The sequence below is a fragment of the Botryllus schlosseri genome, chromosome 9, assembly GCF_051294905.1.
Source record: "Botryllus schlosseri isolate E-star chromosome 9, Bs_hap1, whole genome shotgun sequence".
Lineage (NCBI taxonomy): Eukaryota > Metazoa > Chordata > Ascidiacea > Stolidobranchia > Styelidae > Botryllus > Botryllus schlosseri.
In genome coordinates this window covers 19,210,351-19,226,124 of record NC_137244.1, presented here as the reverse complement: position 1 = coordinate 19,226,124, position 15,774 = coordinate 19,210,351, and the positions used below count along the sequence as shown (strand labels likewise).

The 15,774-nt window shown below is 40.6% G+C and overlaps 3 protein-coding genes across 4 annotated transcripts in view; 1 reads left to right on the top strand and 2 right to left on the bottom strand.

The window, feature by feature from the left end:
• Window positions 1-15,774, bottom strand: part of LOC145446089 (acylcarnitine hydrolase-like) — a 282,243-nt gene that overhangs the window by 211,987 nt on the left and 54,482 nt on the right. The window lies entirely within an intron of this gene.
• Window positions 1,584-6,033, top strand: LOC145446381 (uncharacterized). Its single transcript, XM_080324668.1, has 5 exons — window positions 1,584-2,710; window positions 2,772-2,892; window positions 2,958-3,100; window positions 4,493-4,589; window positions 4,653-6,033. The coding sequence occupies exons 1-5, from the start codon at window positions 2,635-2,637 to the stop codon at window positions 4,819-4,821; spliced, it is 606 nt and encodes a 201-aa protein (XP_080180794.1). The 5' UTR covers window positions 1,584-2,634; the 3' UTR covers window positions 4,822-6,033.
• LOC145446380 (uncharacterized) lies at window positions 5,962-13,998 on the bottom strand. 2 transcript variants are annotated; one of them, XM_080324667.1, is made up of 6 exons: window positions 10,200-10,792; window positions 9,791-9,855; window positions 9,625-9,708; window positions 9,044-9,151; window positions 8,902-8,989; window positions 5,962-6,288 (listed from the first exon to the last, which is right to left on the bottom strand). In XM_080324667.1, the coding sequence occupies exons 1-6, from the start codon at window positions 10,390-10,392 to the stop codon at window positions 6,203-6,205; spliced, it is 624 nt and encodes a 207-aa protein (XP_080180793.1). In that variant the 5' UTR covers window positions 10,393-10,792; the 3' UTR covers window positions 5,962-6,202. The 2 variants fall into 2 exon arrangements, with proteins under 2 accessions (XP_080180793.1, XP_080180792.1); XM_080324666.1 differs by lacking the exon at window positions 5,962-6,288 and having other exon boundaries at window positions 6,310-8,989; window positions 10,200-13,998.

Sequence of the window (15,774 nt, the reverse complement as noted above, 5' to 3'; positions counted from 1 at the left end):
GCTAAGATGATATATAGTCTGTATACAGAGCATTATAGCAGGGACTGCTCTACAGATTCAGGCGATGCGCACAGTTCACGTGATCCGTCGCCATGACATCCAATCCGCAAACGAGCTGGATCCTAGACTCGTATAGTTGAAGATCGAAGCATTCAGCTAATTACGTAACAGAGCATCGTCATAATAGCAATAAGCCTTCTAATGAGTCACAAAAGAAAATTATTTCCAGATTACCAACGTCGCCTTTGTCTCGCTGATGTGTGAGAAAAGTCTGAAGGATCACCGCCTCGGCTTTTACTTACCTGGGATTAAGCATCTGCCAACAATCACATTTCGCAACAAGTGGATCACCTTCCGTATGTGAAATTTCCGCAAAAATACGCAGCCCGCCTGGACAGTGGATATGGTCATCGCAACGAGTGATTAATCTAATCTGGCAATGACACTTATCGCCGCACTTGTCGAATTTGGCGTATTGTGATGGAAATTAATATCGATATTTCTGCGGTGTGAAAGTGCACCTTCAAAGGTAGATCCGTTCTTACCCTTTGTCCGTTGTACCACTTGACTGCGATCCCAAGAAAAAAGCGATCATATAATCCACAAACTCTATAAACTACGATTACAGTGCAACAGTCTCAATTGTGAAAACACATATTTAGGTTGCCTCGGAGAGAGACTGATGCCATTTGTAATCACCGATTATAAAAATTAGTAGGCTCATAATTTGAGATCATTTGATATGATAAGTTTTGCATGTAGTCCTCGGTCATAATTTCTTAAAACTATATCAATAAATTCCGGATTGTATCTCGAAGGGATATATCGTTCCGGTGGAAACGAAGAATGCTTTGAGGCGTTTAGTCACAGAAGGGTAAGGTATTGAATTCATTCAATTTGAGAAGGAGATGCAAGTTGAATAAGGTATTGCAAACTGTAGAATTCATGCGTCAATAGAAGTTGTCGAAATCGCTATAACAAAGGCGAAATTCGACTGTCGTGATTCAGGGTTCGTATTTATCAGGCAACGGCTGAAATTTCGTGCGAGATTTCTCCAGAAAACTATTTGAACAAAAATTGTACATTTTTCACTCCTTATAAATGACTCTCTATAGTTGTCGCGGTTTGATAATCGCAGATGTGTAATGTAACATACATAGAATAAATGTCACATGTTCTCACGGAAGCTTTAAAATTAAAATGGGTGAATCGCAAAAGCATCATAATGGATAAAATAGCCACAGGATCACAGTTGTATACACTATGATTTTTCAAAATTGGCGGAATTGAAACTATTCCGTACTGTACACCTGCGTCGAATCATATCATGCTATTCTCTTGAAGACTCTTCAGTACTACAGCATGGATATATTGCAACGCACCTGTACAATTGTACATCGTGCAGTAGTTTCATCTCTGTAATCGGCCAGCACTATATATTACTATATTTCAACTCAGTCAAAACAACTCCCTCTTGTCAGTTAACAACATATACAACACAAGTAGTGCCTTTGATTCATGTTCCAATCCAGGCATTGTTGTCTATTCAGGAGCGACCAGCATTCGCATGTACATAAACAGTGCTGTATATAAATTTGTTACCTGTTTATGTGCAAGATATTGAGAGTTTATGATGTTTAATGATAGAGCAGCCTACAACGTTTCATTGCATAGGTGTTGCAATCATAGTCATTTTTTACGTTGCAAATCCCGTATAAATGAATTATTTCCAAGAATTCCAGGACAATGTGCCACATAAAATACGTTTCGTGATTACGAGCGAACAAACGAAATGGGTCAATTCTGAACGAGCCCAGTGGTCAGTGATGTAGATGTAGAGTGTGTAAATAAATAGACAATGTTATACTTGTACTTATTCAATAAAATAGAATCAATTCATTCGTCTTTATATTGTTTGAGCTGATAGCAAAGTGAGTAATGTGCTACATCAATCTATGCAGGGTTTGGCGGAGGTCTGCGGACCGGCACCAGTCCACAAGCAGTTGCTTACTGATCCGCGACATGCTCGCATACTTACTTTAGTGTTCAAGATCACGGATAGTAATTGAAGAAAAATCAAATTAATCATTTTTCTGCGTGTTTTTTCCTTACTGGATACCCTTTAGTGACCTTATAGTCATATAGTGTATGCGTTGAAATCAAATTCATTGTTGCACATTTATGTTTTTGAGAAGACTCCTACATAATTTCAATACATAATTGAATAGTATATTGCAGTCCGCGAATAAATTTCCTTTCGTAATCAGTTCGCTGAGAAAAAAAAGGTTGCCGACCACTGGGCTAGAGTATCAGAGCGGAACTACGGGGCGTGTTGTTATTCGTTGTTGTTTAATATTCACTCACATTCAGTTTACAAAGACTTCGATATGCTATATAACCACCTTCTATAAATGTTTGTATTTTCTATTTTTCGCTTTTTAGATTCCTATTCACAAGTTATCTGTGAACCGACTCATTGTTGCTAAGCGCATTGTTGTAGTTCCCACTCAAAGACAAAGATATCAAAAGTTATACTTGAGCACCTTAATAGGTCATCATAAGCACCTTCCGAGTGTTCCACTGTTTGATGTATGCCTCTTGAAGTCTCTCCATACTGAGGACACCAACCTGGGAATGTGGACCCTAATCGCGCGTGTTGTTCTTTTGCTGTCGCTATATTCCTATCATCTTGGCGACCATTTTGTTTCAGGTAGGCAGAAACTTCATGATACTATCCTGTCACGAATTGAACATAAGTTCTTTATTCAAAGGGGTGTCTTTGAGTCGATCCAAGCGGTCTCGAAAACGAGAGACTGATCCAATAGACTTCGACAATGTCGACGAAACGCTATACGGGTGGGAGCCGAGTATCAGCCGAAGTTGCCCTCCCCAGTAAGACAGCTACGTTCATTTAGATATCTAGACAAGTCCGGTTATGAAATTGGCTATTATTCCAGGCAATACATATGCCGCGACAAATCTTACTGCTTCAAAAGAACAAGTATGTGCAATAAAGTAGTGAGTTGCAACGACCAATCGGACGAGATCAACAGTTTGTGTGGATATACCACAACTCCGTCTGCGGCGATTACCACTACAGGTTTGTAATATAATGGAAATGTACATGATTTGTCAGGTAGGTAACGCCACGTAGCTGAACTTTACATAAAGTGCGTGTTCTACACAGTAACTAAATGATATTAAACTACTGTTATAGTTAAAACAGATTTGGAAACTCGAAAGTCGTTCACATGCTTTCCCTCAAAGAGAATGTGGGGAGTTTTAGATCGTTTCATGAGTAAATTTGCGAATCTATCTGTCAATCTACGTATCTTTATCACAACAACTGTAACCCACTAACATACGAGTCAGCAATTCCGCATTAGTCACATGTGTTTAAACGTTGTCATTGACATATGGAACTGTGGGATGTCTTCTTAAGATACTCCAGTTCAATCCCTTCATTCTTTACTACCACTCGGTGCATGATTGACTTTAGGTCAGGGGCGGGCAACTTCTCCAGTCGGCGGGCCGGATATAGGAAAATTAAGAACTTGGCGGGCCGGATTGCTGAATCGATACATTATTCGCCCATTTATCCACAAATACAAGGAATAAATCGTGTTTAATGAATGTATTTTAACGACAGCAATGTAACTTCAAAGCCATTTCTCGCCAATAATGACGAAGACAATGTGGGTTTGAGAACAGCATTGTCTTATAGGCAGCACCACGCCTGCTACTTGCTGATCAATCAACACACGGTTCAATCCTTAATTAAGATTTCAAGGCGTTCGATAAGCCAAGATGTCAATTCATTAGGGTTTAATAGGTGACGAGATAGCGTGGTTGTTCAACTATGTGGCCTGTTTTATTTCGATATTGAATTCATGCCGCCCGCGGCCTCTACGAAATTTGAAAGTGGCCCCAGACCCTTTTTGAGTTGACAACCACTGGCATAAGCGGTGCCTTACAAAAGCCTATAGAAGTGTCCCGTGCTGCAAGTCGACTGTTACGGAATAAAAAATAAGAAATATCGGCCTGGTGTAAATGACCATTGTTGTCGACAAACACCGTGATCACCACAAATGACATTAGGTTTGAGTACATCGTAAATGCAATAAGTCTTCTCGCTTCGAAGAAGTTACGAGTAAGCTCCACCCTCGCTCATCGCTCCGCCTACATGTGTATAATGACATACAGTCACTAATATTTGATGTAGGTAAGCAAGTAGTTGGGGATCTCGGAAGACTGGGGCCGCGGGCCACATTATCATGTAAGACGGAAAACTGTCCGCGGGCCGGACAAAATCCCTTCGCGGGCCGCATGTTGCCCGCCCCTGCTTTAGGTAAACCTTGAAACGCACTGCTCTCACGTTTACTTGAGTAGCATCACGACTAGACTTGATCATTGTCTGGTTAGCTAGAGCGAATTATCGTAATATGTACGCTATATGCTATTACAAATAGTCACAAGACTACGATGTTCTCAGAATCGGTTGGTGGGCCAACTTCCCTCGAAAAAGCAGAACCCAGCAAAAACGAAACAACTGGAGAGCACCACGAAGAAGCATCCCCAAGTGCATCCAGGTATATGAAACGCCTGCTGTTACCATTTGAAATCTGTTGGAAATCTAATCGCCTGTAATTTAGTGACACTTTGAAGATCGCATTCATCGCCATTGGAGTAGCCACTGCTATTCTGGGTATGGTAGCAGCGGTATATTGTAGGAAGGATAAATTTTGCGCCAGACGCCAAGATGCGAATCAAGTAACGCCTGTCAAAGATCAGCACGCCCAGAAGGAATCGAGAGCAGAGTGATAATGCTGTCATATCTTCATAATAGGACACTAAATAGCGACGTCATAATAAGCGAATTCAATGCATCTTAGATTTTACCGCTGGTGCCTTGTGGGGGGCTGCCTACCTAAATAAAATAAGAACTATTGGTGCTTGCATCCTTACGAATCAATGGATCTTCATTCTTCCATTTGTCAACGCATATTCGGCAAAATAATATCAGCCTGGAATCTTGAAACCATAGAGGTAGTCAGTAATAAACTGCTTATATTTTTGAAGTAGCCTACTCAAGTAGGTCTCACTTACTTCCACGAATTACTCAAGGCATTGCGTTTTTAGATAACTTTTGTTATACCAACTACTTTCCTTTTTCACTTTGAATTCTGTATAGTAGAGACTGGTTTGGGTATGTTTGTATCACTTTTACAAGCTAAACTGTCATAAAAACCGTTCGAAGTAGCCCCTGCATCACTCCAAATGAATGTCTTTGAATAAAATTGCATCAATATGTATTATCGTATCTAGTATAATTTTGCTTTAGTGGCGAAGATGTATCTCACAGTTCGAAAGTAGCTCAACTCCAATTGACAACTAAAATTACGCGAAGCTTGGACCATATCTACTTTTGAAATTACTTATGTCGGCACTCTTCAGCAGATATTTTCGTTTTCTATTACTACTGGAATCGGTTTTTGAATACCTTGTTACTGCTTGTTAGTGAGTAGCATTGCTGAATGCTTAATCCACCTCTATTCCAAATGATATTATCGGAAAAATGATGCAGATTCAATTCTGTCGTGTTACGCTCTTAACGAGTTGGTGCTGGAGTCACGACCTGCAGTATTATAGCATAGGGAAACTGAAACAGGGATATACCCGCAGCATTACTAACCGCAGATATAATAGTAGCTCATGTTGCATGCCGGAATACAACAACGTAAGGGGTGTGCTTTCGTGTCGTCACTCAAGTTCTGGGTGGGAAATGCTGACTATACAAAGTACTATTGATCAATGCTGTGTACTGAAACGCGACTATAGCATCTCATGCGGAACGAGGCTGCTTTAGAGACAATACAATATCATCCCCTATTTACTTTCTATGATGTCATAAGTTAATCAGAGCTTGCAGTGATATGTTGATGTAGAGATAGCGTTCGACAATTTATTTTTATTACTCGTGAGTAATTCGTGTATATTTGTGTATATATTAAAAATGTTTTCTTTTGTAAATGACTTGCGTCGTTATGGTTATATGTCACAAATACTATGTAACACGATGAAGACTTTCTATGTGTTCGAAAACAGAAATGCGTTCTCCGCTTCTGTTATCTTCGGAGGTCAGTTTTCACGAGACCCGGCGGTATGCAGAGCTGCATACCGGAGAGTTCGAGATGTTCCACTCTCAGAAGGCATCAGAGTCTACGGACGGTGTATCCGCATTTCCAACATCCTTTTGTTGTGAACTATCTTCCGCGGCGAAATCGTAATCTGAACAAAAGTAGTTAGTTACCAGCTGACAATGCATCAAACATTTTTCGGGTCTTATTCAAATTTGAATCCAGATTCAACAGGATATAATAAATGTATACAGGCCCAGCGCCGTAACAGCACTTCGTCAGCCCCCCCCCCAAAAAAAAAACGTTGGTCTAGCTAGGTCTTGGGCCCCCCATATGATGATAAACCGCTGTTCACCGCTGCTTAACATCTACATTGGGACCCGTTTGCTGAATCAGCTTTTCTCGCATAAACGCGCGAAGCACGAAAAATTTATCTGATTCATGATTGAATCGGTCAATATGATCGATAATTACATATATATTGCTATCAATTCTTATCATCTCTCTGCTCACGTAATCAGATTTACAGGTAGAGCTGACTTAGATTTGTTTGAAAAGGCATAGTATATACCCCTCAATAATAATTAAACAACTTCGGGCGTATACCCGTTGGCAGGAACGAAACAGCACTTCGTCAGCCGCCCCCCTCCAAAAAAATTGGCTCTTGGGATCCCATAGGCAGGGTGATAAACCTACCCCCAATCAGGTTGTTCGCTTTTGCCACGAGATTAGACGTACTGTTTAGCGAGCCAGCGCGAAGCGTGAAAATGTTCGATAATTCATGATAAAATCGGTCAATAAGATCGGGAATTGCATATATATTGCTATCAATTTCTTGGCCTCTCTGCTCACGTAATCAGATTTACCGCGGTAAATCTGAGTGAGGTGTCTTGGAAACTGTAGGGCCCTTTGTCATTACTCCGTAACATGATGTTATTTCGTGACCTCCTGTCTGCTATATCAAAAAATATAGAATCGCCCGAACGTAAGCTACTAAACTAAAAGAAGCACACGATTTCAAATTGGTATTTCTTTACATGCTCATAATTTTTCCTGCGGGATGGTATTTGTCTTGTGAGGTTCAGATTGCCAAGACAGGAACATTCGGCGCCAGTCATTTAGGCGCCTGTGGACAATCTAACCTATAGGTATTTTGTAGGCTTATATATAGGGCTGGGCACCATGATTCGAGTACTCGAATCTGAATCGAGTATTAATTGTAATGATTCGAGTCGAGTAGTAAAAGATGAGTTTTTCGAGTGATGAAATTATGCGCTCCTCATACCTAAAAGTTAATTTACTATCGAGAATTATAGTTTTGATACAATTTTTCACTGAGGAAGCCTTGAAACCTTGATTGGCCGTGTCGCAGCCTACGAGACATAGTACAAAGCTATTATACGAACGTTACTGGAAATAACACATTTGAAAAGTCATCATCATCCCACAACATTGTCAACAAGAGCAATGAAATCGGTATGGTCGAAAAAATACCAAAGTATCTTTAATGTGACGGATAACAGGCATTATATTCTTTGTGGTGGGATAAAAGGTACATTTTTAAACCTTGACATATTATATTCTGTTGTGACGTCATAATGAGTGATAATCGAATACTCGGGTCGAATCACTCAGGTGCTCGATTTTGCCCAGCCGTACATATATATAACAAAGTTTTCGGTCAGCATAAGGTTAGTCCTTTTCGGCCAAGGTTTTCTCGCTGCTGATCGTTCTGGCACACTTCTTGGCGTCGAATGTACATGGCCTAAAACTTTATATTTCTTGGTGCATCGTGGCGCGGTAATAGCCAACGCCGGTATTCCCATTTCTAGAAATATTGCGTTTTTTTATTGGGGGAAAGAGTAGCCCCAAATCAATATATTTGGCAACTTGAAATCGCGCCTAGCCCGAAAATTTTTTGAAAAAGTGGCATAAATTAAAAAAAAAACACGAAATAATTTTAGGTCCCCTTCGTGCTCGCCCCTCAATTGGGGGGTTTGGGTTGCGGCATATATATAATATGTATTAATGTATACTTTAGCAGTAAGACGTAGTTTCGCATATACATAAGCTCTTCTCCTAGGACAAATATTGACATGTGCGCTGTAGATATCAAATGATTACGACTCAATTATGATCATAATTATGCTGGCATCTCTAAATACTGTAAGAATTCCGCTTCCTGTAATTGTGTCACATATTCCTCACTCGAGTTCATTACCCAGCCCGTCATAACTGACCCAGGGCAGAGGCTGAACTTTAGAGCAGTGATACTGAACTGGTATCTGAAACGGAGCAGCAAAACTCGTACTGATTTGCGATAAATGATTTTATCCTTTTAACAATCTGTTGACGCGCATAGTTCATTTTCTGCTTCAGTAATTAATCTATAGTAATGATTTGTGTGTAGGTGAATGTGTATGGTGGTATGTTTTATGATTCAGCGAGAAACTGGGGTTCTGGAGAGGCTTCCAGATTAACTTGATTAGCCAGATTAACCCGTGTCCCGCAGGTCAGTAAAGGTTCAGGAACCACCGCCTTAGAGGGAAGGATACGTACCGTGCAGGCATGCATAGGAGTTACTGGGAAAATAAATAAAATAGATGAATAAAATCGTCTGCTTTGGGTTTTTAATCTGCTGTCCGACATGGGATCGGGGACACAAAATTTCCAATATGCCAAGTAGTGCGAGACACAAAATTCACGACTTTGACAGTCACAATTTCCAGGCTGCCAGAGATCGTCTTCAACTTGCTGCACTTACCATCATTGACATGGAAGTTCCCGTCCACCTCGATGTCGCTCAGATCTTCATCGTCCATCATTTCCAATTCGTTCTGCAGCTTCGTTCTCTGAAAACAAAAATCCTCACCAAGGACGCCGGTAGGGAAATAGCAAAATTTCACCCTTTCCTGCACCTGCCGTGCCCGCGCTTCGCGCCTGCGTTGGCGCGCCACAATACTGTGAAGTTCCTGTTCGCGCAGTTTACCAGCACGCGCTTGCTTCCAGTCGATCTGTATGGACAAAAGTGTAGAGTAGAGCCTACGCTTTGAGGTCTATTTGGTTTTTAGAAGCGCTACAAATCTACAATGCATTCGCTGCTCTTTGACATCTACTATCAATGTTTAGATGTTGTTGGTGACAGAATCGTACCGCGCCGTACGTATCGTTGGTAGAAAATCAGCAGTCTAGCGTTTCTTGTTATTTCAGAATATCTGTAGGACACTTTTAATTGCTCTTCCAACCATTTATTTCACATTGCATTGGATTTAACACAGTTAACATTGGATTTAACACATTGCATTGGATTTAATATATGTTTAGGTTCACGACTCGTGCGCCCACCCTACATACCTATACTGAAATGGTGTTTGAGTACTAGATATCGCACTCAAGTACCTTTGATGGCTACAGGACAATGCGGACTGATATAGTTTGCGCAATAAAAATTGATGGAGATACAAATTGTCATCCTAGTTTAACTTACGTGATTCAATGCGTCTGATTTTACAACCGAACCTTCATTCGAGGTAGTACGAACACGAACATCTCCAGTGAATTTGGAGCTGACCTGTAAATTTTCGTTGACTTTTAAGATGATTATAAACGCGATGATGTATGTGGGACTTCACAATGGACTGAAATAAACTCACTGTGAAACGCGCCGGCTTGGTATTTGAATTCGATGTGTATCCCAAAGGAATTTCGAAAGCAATTGCTGCAAAAAGCGACGGAATTGTATCACTTTTGTCTAAATCAAGGGCTCTCCCAGTTACAGTGACAAAATGACGCAGCATGCTGGATGACGGTTATTGGCCCTATCGCTCAAGCTCTATCATCTAATATTTACCAAACGGAAAGCAACACTGCGGTTATATGCATTACATATTTTCGTAATACTGCGTAAACCTTGCACGGACAATCGGACATGGACACTATATATGTAACGCATAAAAGCAGTCGTTCCACAACTTATAATATTAGGTAATGCTATTTAAATGGAGTCGCATGTAGTAGTGCGTGATATTTCTATCATATAGATATCATTATAGATAGACCAACCTGATTTTTTAAATTGCGGAGGATCCTTTCGTTCGTTACATTCTGATAAACTTATTCCACTATCCGTTGATTTTTTCCTGATGCCATGGCCAGTGCTACTACCAACTCGCTTAGAAACCTTATGCGCGTTTATCGGCGTCGCGCCAGCAAGGTGTGGGTGAATTTCCGTCGATTTGCTCGATGAACAGCCCATATTATAGCGTCACATCGCACTTATCAGTGCAGTATATGACGTGTTTGTCCTGCGCCAGCCTTCTGTTCTTCAATAATACGAACGACAGTCGACAATACTCAAGCTATACATCTAGAGGTGTCTTTCGGCGACGCCATCTCTCGTTTTATCTCCAATTACATATTGTGCCGCTCTCTTATCAAGAATTTTCAAACAATGGATACTGTTGTTACGGGGCCTACGATAACTTACGGCCTTATATGGCGCATTCCACTTGCAACATCGGGGAGGCCGACGTTCGCAAAACAGACATCAGCGATTGCTTACGATTTCGTTTCTCGCAACCAAATCCCTCCCTTAGGATAAGTCTAGCAAAGCCGTATAACAGACGAAATTAGTAATTTACCAAAGTTACAATTGACAGCGTCCAAGATACAGTTATCCAGTATATCCCCTTATCTAATAATCACACAAATAGACTATATAGCGGTAAGGAATAAACTTGCTAATGATAAGTATTTTAATGCATGGTAAAAGTCATTTTCATAAGTAAATACTCGCAAATACAAACACCAAGCTTATGGTTACAAAGATTCGACCTCAAATTCAGCGAATCAAATGCACCAATGATGTAGGCAAGCTACGACTTGCTCAACTGCCGCTTTTTAAAGCCCTTCATAACATCTTTTCTCACAGAGGCATTAACTAGCTTCTGCTTGTTATTGTAATATATGTTCACAATGATTCTGTTCGCCAATTTTGAAGCTCGCTCTTGATGACTACAACAGGAAAAGCTTATGGGCCCCCCAAAACGTTGCAAAACATATTCGGCAGCTTCTCTCACTGAGACTTGAGGATGAGAGCAGATGATTGTATCAGAACGATCCAGGATTGAAAAACTGGATGCAACAAACTTAGCGAGTGGTTCTGAAGGGGCAAGCAATCCCCCACGAGAGAGTAGGTCGAAATATAATGAATTAGTGTCACCGGATTCTTCAACAATTAACTTAGAACATTCCCTGCAATTTACTTTCTTGAGGACCTTCTTGCCAACGTACCCAGCAACATAATAGGACACCTCCTCACTGTCAGGAGATAAAAATGATCCAGTAATTTCAATTGCCACATCTTCAATTGTTTGTTTGAAATGATCCAAATGAACTGAGCTTTGAACACCAACATCATGCTCCCAGAAATTAATTATCAATTTTCAACATAGAACGGAGCAGTATTATCTTTTCAGAGTTGGTAACTTCTGTTAAACCGACCAGAAAACGCCCCCCACTCATTTGCCTGTACTGCGAGAACCTTCTTTCAATGGGGTCACTTTGGAATTTTCTTGGAATCACATATTCATACCCCTCTGCTAACAAATCTGCCATAAGCAGCGATTGCGACTGCATGGTTCCGATCAGAGCTTTGAATGTTTGCTTGGATAGGCAATAATTTTGAGGGTTGTATCCGTTCCATTTGATCAGCCAATTAGCGAAATCTTGTAGGAAATTGATTTTACCATTATGTGAAACTACTGCATCAGACAATGGATTGGGTGAATATCTGTGACAGCTATTGACAATTGTCCACCAAGCATTAATTAGGCTCAAGAATGAAGCCATATCTTCCCTGTGAGGCAGGTAGCTTTTGCAAGCTGCAATAGTCGATTCGTGGAATGGAGCGAGAGCTAAATTAACATTTTGCTTGTTATTGCCCGGATGCCAAGAGGTATACGTCAATTTCGGCGCCTTACGCCAATTTCGGCGCCTGACGCAAATTCGCATCCAGCTTATCGTCACATTCTCTGATCTTGTGAAGGTCGCTCCATGCAATGAATCCACCCGGAGATGATATTATTGAAGAATTTATGCAGAAGGAGAATGGTGGGAAAACAAATTTCTTGGCTCGGAGCAAATTGTTTCGTATGTTCTTTACAAGATGTACATTATCAAAAAATAGCTACGTTTTGTTCTTGCAGGATGTGTAATGAAAATAGAACTCATCATTGCTAGGGCACTTTTCTCGCATTATTTCAAATGCTTTCACATTGGATGGATGATTATCTGATACAAGTCCTTGAACGCAAAATCCATTCTCATTGAGAGTGGCAATACAATCCAGTAATTCTTCTGCCAACCATCTTCCCGTAATTTCGGTTTCTGGCAGTGCCTTCACCACGATGGATGTTGATTTTTGAAGACCATGGACCATCATTACAACAATGCCTTTATATAAGTGACCGCTTTCATCTGCTCCATAATATTTACCACCGTGATATTGAACACCTTTCTGTAAGTACATCTCATCTACCATCAACACTATGTCAGTGGAGATCTCGCCATTTTCTTTCATAACGCCAAGGACTTTAACCGAGTCAACGCTTCCTGTACTGTACCGACTCATGGTTGCCATTGATGGGAAGGGAAAGCTTCTTGTAAGAATTCTATAAGCTTGTGCTGATGTGTACCGGAGTAGGAGCGCGAAACGAATCATTTCGGATGAATACGGAATATGAGCGTGACCATCAGGCTTGTAATATATTAGATTTTAAAGCTCATCCAGTAAATTGTCGGATTTTTTTCGGACATTTTCGAGATATTTCGGGAAGTTAAGTAATGCACCAAACTTAGTCAAAGTAGCATTTGTGCCTTGTGTGAACCAAGGAGGCAGAGGAACATTCTTTCCATCACACTGCAATTTGACATGCAACTTATCGTCAATCTTTATGCTTTTTGAGACTTTTGGGAAATCATTGAATTCCATGTGGTAGTAAATCACATATTCATTATCTCTTTTGTACGTGGTATAGCCTTCTGGAGCGCGGGACTCCGTCAAATCTGATAAGCTGCTTATTTTATCAGCCAGCTGGAAATCTTTCAACTCATCTTTCTGAAATACCCTTTGCTTCGGTGGTTTTCTGCAAGGAGTCACAGTCGGGATCAGTGAAGGCCGCTGCAGCTCCTGCTCGGATCTAATGGAAGGGACTGGTTTTTCGTCCCAACGTAAATTTTTTCGCGAGTCAAAGTCTTTGATGTACTTTGATTCAAAGTGTAGAACACAAATTACAGAATTCGTAGTCGGCTCCCAATCGCGCCTATTCACAAAAGATATCCATTTTTTTCGTAACTCCAAATCATAAAATGGAAAGCGAAATGACGAAACCTTTTTCCCAGTTGTCAAATATCCAGACTTACAGCCATAAACACAGCATTTGTTAACCATTATTATGCCTTAAGTTAATCCTGCATTCCAAGTATACAGACAGTCGAAATTCGCTGTCAGGAAGGCCGCATGAAATATCACCATGAATTATTGGCTGCTAATGATCGGCGAGAATCATACAGCAATATACTGAGTTATTTACCAACTGAATAAGTTAGCCTACCTCATACTTATAAGGTGATCTAAACGGAAGCTAAACATAATTCAGTCACCACACAGTCGTGACTGTAGTATTAGCTAATCCCGGCATGATTCCATAATCCATAATAACTCAAACGCAGCTACTAGCTCAAAATCTTTGCCTCAAAATTTAAGACGTCTGCTATACAGAGAAGCGCTATCGCTAATACACAACCAGATAGTTGAGTAATGAATGTGATGGCTTGAAAATGGGAGTCATCGTAAGCAATCGTTGATGTCTGTGTTGCGAACGTCGGCCTCCCCGATGTTGCAAGTGGAATGCGCAATATAAGGCCGTAAGTTATCGTAGGCCCCGGTTGTTATCATTATCATCATCACCAGAGTTCAGTCATTAGCGGTGATATCCAACAAATTTTATTTCCGGTGCCCGGATACATATATATTGTGCTGTGTACGAACTACGAAGTGCAGTAGCCGCATGCCACATGAACCGGTATTCTGACGAGAATCACAAGATGAATGTTGTATATAGCTTAGCCATGAAACACGCCACAAAGGGTATGGCACATCGTACGTGACAACAGCTACGTCATCGTAATGCGACGTAGATTTGGCTGACTTTTCGAGTGGCCTATGTGTTCACAGGGATGAGGGAGAGAAGTTACATCAAGAGGATGATTGAGATTCATTCTACGCATATCTCACCATCGTCTGTTGTTTACTACGGAAACGTTACGTGTGTGATAATAGCATCGAGAGACCGGGCCCACGATAACTGAGACCTATACCCGACTTTACCCACTCCTTCTAATGAGAGAATTTGAAATTTTAATGACTCGCTGTGATGTATTTTTCGGGTCAATAACTTAAGGGGTAACATATGTCCCCCTTTAAGGGGATCCGTCCCCCAAGGATGCCCGAATGCCCACTTTTTCGCATGTTGTCCTCTTTTTTCGGCGATTATACGGCGAAGATTAAAATAGGTCAACCCAGCGCAATCTATACTCGAGGATACCGTTTTTATGTCCGGATTCTGAAAATATGGTAGGCTTACGTGAATAACTAGATATTGCTAGGGCTGGGCACAATGATTCAAGTCTAGTAAAGTGGTACAAAATTTTCACTATAGGCTTTTAAGCTAATAAGAAGGTTTCATATGAGATTTGCAGTCCTAAAATATGAAGATAAATGGCTATTGTAATTTTTCGCCAATAAATATATGCATTGCCGCAATGTTGTTACAATCTGGTTAGTCGCTTAGCGAATAATAGCTATAGTCGATTTATAGACAGCCGCCAGCCGCTTCGAAAGTTATATTGCGTTAAGCCATCTTCCGGAAACAAGATAATCGATAAATGCCTGAGTGGCACTATACAAGGAATTTCACGTACGCACGTTTACGCCAAAAAATACAGAATTCACGGAATCGACTGTGTGCACTGTGCAGTACGTTCAGCTCAGATTATAAATTTCTTTTGCAATAATAAGTTGTTCCTGACACATTAAATATACTTTATGTCTCTCGGTTACCTCGTTATAGCAACGTCGCCATTAAACAAATTTGATATCTATATATCACCGTCACAATTGTCTATCCAATATCAGTATCAACTGCAACAGTGTGGGATGCGGTTGCTCAGTCATTTAAGCTTAGCGGAGCGAAATAGCGCGCGATCAAAAACAAACAAAAAAATACTCTTTTGTTTGAAGCTTGTTAAATTATCCACTATAAGTGCAAAATATTAGCGCCTAAGGATATATAACAGCAATAACCGAAAGCGGCAAGCAATACAATTATATCTAGTTTGCATTCGACTTATTTGGATTATATGCCACTCGTTTTGCAATTAAGTTATGGTGTTATGGTACCATGATGTGGAAGCGTAGGCCTATATAGTAATGGGCGGAGCAGACATTTCAGAATAGTATATATAATGTAGCGCAGAGTCAATGCAACCTTTTCATTGTGAGCTGCCACAAGTTTGAAATTATTCCCATAATCCCCTTCATGCCAGGGTTGAGATCGTTGATACCTCGTATCACCGA